Here is a 5189-nt window from a genome sequence, read left to right as displayed (position 1 = left end):
ACTAGTAAATAGCTAGAACAATGCTGGTAAATAGGAAATAATGGTAACTAGTAAATAGCTAGAACAATGCTGGTAAATAGGAAATAATGGTAACTAGTAAATAGCTAGAATAATCTTGGTAAATAGGAAATAATGGTAACTAGTAAATAGCTAGAATAATGCCGGTAAATAGGAAATAATGGTAACTAGTAAATAGCTAGAAATTTATGAAAGGTAACATTTCCATATGTTATAAACTGGTATATTTATAAACTGGTATATTTATAAACTGGTATATTAAGGTCAGAACTACACATTTGTACTTCTGATTACACAGGAAGTGAACTGGCCATTCATATACCAAATTTAGTCCATATATGGTCTGAATAATTAAATGGATTTGACAGAATGTTTCTGATATAATTCTAGTACCTGCCAGTATTGTACGATGCCCCTGTGTAGGCCAGTATTGTACGATGCCCCTGTGTAGGCCAGTATTGTACGATGCCCCTGTGTAGGTCAGTATTGTACGATGCCCCTGTGTAGGCCAATAATTTACGATGCCCCTGTGTAGGTCAGTATTGTACGATGCCCCTGTGTAGGCCAGTATTGTACGATGCCCCTGTGTAGGCCAGTATTGTACGATGCCCCTGTGTAGGCCAGTATTGTACGATGCCCCTGTGTAGGCCAATATTGTATGATGCCCCTATGTAGGTCAGTATTGTACGATGCCCCTGTGTACGCCAATATTGTACGATGCCCCTTTGTAGGCCAATTTTGGACGATGCCCCTGTGTAAGCCGGTCTTGTAAGGCAAGGTCGACTCTGTATCAGCAGGATCAATACAATGTTAAAGGGACCTCTCCAAACAACCTAGTATCATCATCTTGTCTGAGGTATAACATGGGGATGCCACATCTGTGATTGTCTGAGGTATAACATGGGGATGACACATCTGAGATTGTCTGAGGTACAACATGGGGATGACACATCTGAGATTGTCTGAGGTACAACATGGGGATGACACATCTGAGATTGTCAGAGGTACAACATAGGGATGACACATCTAAGCTTGTCTGAGGTACAACATACTGATGACACATCTGAGATTGTCTGAGGTACAACATAGGAATGACACATCTGAGATTGTCTGAGGTACAACATACTGATGACACATCTGAGATTGTCTGAGGTAAAACATATGCATGCTGATGACACATCTGAGATTGTCTGAGGTAAAACATGCTGATGACATATCTGAGATTGTCTGAGGTAAAACATGCTGATGACACATCTGAGATTGTCTGAGGTACTATGTGCTGATGACACATCTGAGATTGTCTGAGGTAAAACATGCTGATGACACATCTGAGTTAGTCTGAGGTACTATGTGCTGATGCCACATCTGAGATTGTCTGAGGTAAAACATGCTGAAGACACATCTGAGATTGTCTGAGGTACTATGTGCTGATGACACATATTAGATGGGCTGAAGTATATGAATGGCTAGATTGTTTTTTGATATGTATATGATTGAATGTTTCTTATATTTCAGAAGCTTTCAAGTGTTGATCTGTCCAAAGAAGAAGTTATAAAACTTGAACAACCTTCAGGTGAAAAGTCGAGCAGTGACATCAGTGAAAGCAGTGATGGAGCGACCAGTGACAGTAGTGATGTTAACAGCAGTACAAGTAGTGAGGTAGTCAGCCCGAGACATTCACTCAAAACATTCACTGGCAGCAGTGGTAAGACTTACAAATTTAAAAGGACATTAGACGATTCTGGGATTGACGTCGACCTACCTTCATCACTACTAGCAAAGCAACCGAGGGTGCATCTTGGTGAACGTATTGCAATATCTGGCGATGGCCACATGTACAGTGTTCAAACTGGAAGCAAACATACACCAAAAAGTAGTAAGGTGAAAGAAAAGAAGAAAAAACATAAATCAAATAAAACTGTTATGGAGGCGTATTTTCCGTGCCGTAGAGTGAAACGTGAAGCTAGTTTAAATGCTGCTGCACGAGTTAATATAATGTATGAAAAGGATGTGTCGCCACCAAAGGCCAGCAGGAAACCAAGTACAGCATCAGCGGGTAGCAACACAGCTAGAAAACCAAATGTGACAACAAAGAAAGGTTCGCCCAAGAAAGTCGCTAAAGATGGTGATAAAAATTATAAGTCTAAGGGAAAAGTTGAATCTGGAAAGTCGAAAGAAAAAATAAAGTCAACTGTAAAAAAATTAAAAGTGGACAAAGTAGTGAAACATAGAAAAGTGACAAACAAGGGAACATCACCCAAAAGTACAAAAACTAAATCTATCGTATCTAAATACAAACGACTTAATCAAGTGAACACCAGTTGTGACAGGTCACTTACAAAAACAGCTAAGAACAAGAAAGCAGACGATAAGCAACCAAGGAAACGAAAACTGTCTGACAAAGATCAGACAAAGTCAAAAACAAAAAAAATGAAAACCGACACTCAAAGGGCAGCAAGAACTGATTTGTCTGCAGCTCCGAAACAGCGCTACTCTGGTGTGCAATGTATGGGTTGCTACCAACAAGCAATGTGTTCATCTACAGGGAAGTTATACTGGGGGAAGTCCGACTTTAGTGAGAGTAAGGAGGGGGAAATCCTTTCAGAAGAGACAGGCTGTCACCTAGATTCAACCACCCCCACCTATACCAGTGTGCCGCCACATGTACAGATCGTCGAGGGATCGCCATATGTAAACACAGTGGTGCCCCACCAAACTCTGCCAGCCTGTCCCCGCTGTGCACAGAGGAGTGGCCTCATCACAACCCCACCCTGCCAGTCCTATACTCTGGGGGGTATTGGCAGCATTAGTTCTGTACAAGTGGTGTCGTATCCACAGCATTTTGGCAGCTCTTTCCCCATTTCCTACCCCACCAGCCACTCAGCTCTACCTCACTGTGGTAAGGACAACACATTACAGTATTAAATACATAATACACCAGTCAAACCTGTATTCTGACACTTTCAGGAAGTCTATAATGGGGTTTCCTATTGAAGGGGGTTTCTTAATACAGGTTCATTTAACATGATAATAACTGTAACAGGAAGTTTTTAATGTGGTATTATAACAGGTGGTCTCTATTAAGAGGTAGGCCCTGGCCAGCAGGTTTGACTGTAGTAATAAAGCATGTAAAATGGCTTCAGTGTCATGATCATTTACCTGTATAAAATTGGTAAACAAATTTAATGACTTTGTTGTGTGCCCAGTACTCCTGGGTCCGTAGATACTTATATTTAATATTTTATGATTTTATAAGCATCTATAAAACTGTATGTCTTGATTTGTGTTATAAATTGAAGAACATTATGTATTTTTCATGTCTGTGGATTTGTTTGCTTTAGGTTGCCCGGCGTGTTACACTGCGTCTGGTATCTACTACCCCCCTACAACCACACCCATGCCCCACCAGCCCGTCCCTCATGACACCTGTCATGGACCGCCCATTCCTAAACATGTCACTGATTCAGAGGAGTCCAAGAGCGATGTTGACATTGATGTAGGTGAGCCCGAAGACATCAAACCTGTCCTGTCCTCATTGGCCCACAATTGCAAGGACCCAACAAGTGAAAAGTCGAAGAGGAAAACCTCAGTAAGCAGCATGAAGGGAGGCTCACAGAAAAAGTCAGTGGAGAAAAAGGTCGCCTTACAAATACCCAAATCCAAGAAGTCGGCAGAAAAAGTCTACGAGAGGCAGAAGAGTAAGGAAGTGAAGAAGAAACCAAAGTATAACAAGAGCATATCACGACATGGATGGGAGTTTGATGGAGAACCAGAGAGAAAAAAAGTCATGTCTTTGGTAGGTTTTTAGCTCACCTGGCCCACTTAAAACAACTTCTGAATAACCAAGAGGCCCAGGCTGATGATATATGGCCATAGGCATGTTGGGATGGAGGGCTACCAAGTTTAATTGCCAATTTTCAAGGTCACAGGGGTCAAATATGTTAAAATCTTTAAACAACTTCTTCTGAATAACCAGAAGACCCAGGATGATGATATTTGGCCAATGACATGCTGGGATGAAGCACTATCACATTAGTTCAAATGAATGACCTTCGCCCATATTCAAGATCACAGGGTGGTCAACTATGTTTAAACTTTCAAACAACTTCTTCTAAATAACCCAGAGGCCAAGGGTGTCAATATTTAAGCAATAGCATGCTTGGATAAAGGGCTACCAAGTTTGTTCAAATGAATGACCTTTGCCCATATTCAAGGTCACAGGGGTCACTTGTTTAAAAACTTTAAATAACTTTAGCTTCTTCTGTATAACCAAAAGGTCCAGGTTGATGATATTTGGCCAGAAGGATGTTGGGATGAAGGACTACCAAGTTTGTTCAAATGAATGACCTTCACCCATATTCAAGGTCACAGGGGTCAATTGTCTTAAAAACATTTAAACAACTTTTTCTGTATAACCACAAAGAGGTCCAGGGTGATGATATTTGGTCAGAAGGATGCTTGGATGAATGACTTTGGCCTATATTCAAGGTCACAGGGGTCAATTGTCTTAAAAACCTTCTGAATTACCGAAAGCTCCAGGTTGATGATATTTGGGCAGTAGCATGCGAGGATAAAGGGCTACCAAGTTTGTTTAAATGAATGACCTTCGCCCATAGATAAGGTCACTGGGGTCAATTGTCTTAAAAACCAATAAACAACTTCTCCTGTATAGCCAAAATGTCCAGGGTGATGATATTTTGTCAGAAGGATGTTGGGATGAAGGGCTGCCAAGGTTGTTCAAATGAATGACCTTCACCCATGTTCAAGGTCATAGGGGTCAAATATGTTGAAATATTCAAATGACTTCTTCTGAATAACTAAAGCGTACAGGGTGATTGCTTGTTCATTTGAATGACCTTGACAAACTTTCATGGTCACATCTGGTCCATAGTGCATAAATCTTCTCAAGTAAAAGTCATCTTCTCAATAAACAAAAGGTATAGGGTGGTGTTATTTGGCAAGTTGCATTCTGGGATGAAGGGCTATAAAGTTTGTTCAACTTCATGTCCATGTTCGACTTTCAAGGTCACAGGGGGCAAATGTGTTTTAATCATTTAACAGATTCTTCTGAATGACTTCAAGTCAAGACACTAATATTTTGCCTGTAGCTTTATTTTAGTCAATTTTTAGGTCACCTGAGACAAAGTCTCAAGTGACCTATTGCGATCGCC

The 5189-nt window shown here is 40.8% G+C and overlaps 1 protein-coding gene across 2 annotated transcripts in view; it reads left to right on the top strand.

Moving 5' to 3' along the window:
• Window positions 1-5189, top strand: part of LOC110445984 — a 30267-nt gene that overhangs the window by 17783 nt on the left and 7295 nt on the right. Inside the window, exons 2-3 of one of the 2 annotated variants that reach the window (XM_021490905.1) lie at window positions 1534-2917; window positions 3360-3814. In XM_021490905.1, coding sequence (XP_021346580.1) covers window positions 1534-2917; window positions 3360-3814 — 1839 coding nt within the window. The remainder of the gene's footprint in view (window positions 1-1533; window positions 2918-3359; window positions 3815-5189) is intronic. The other variant, XM_021490906.1, reaches the window with a different exon arrangement.

This window comes from Mizuhopecten yessoensis, unplaced genomic scaffold (assembly GCF_002113885.1).
Source record: "Mizuhopecten yessoensis strain PY_sf001 unplaced genomic scaffold, ASM211388v2 scaffold2435, whole genome shotgun sequence".
NCBI classification, from domain to species: domain Eukaryota; kingdom Metazoa; phylum Mollusca; class Bivalvia; order Pectinida; family Pectinidae; genus Mizuhopecten; species Mizuhopecten yessoensis.
This window is presented reverse-complemented; position numbering and strand designations above follow the sequence as displayed.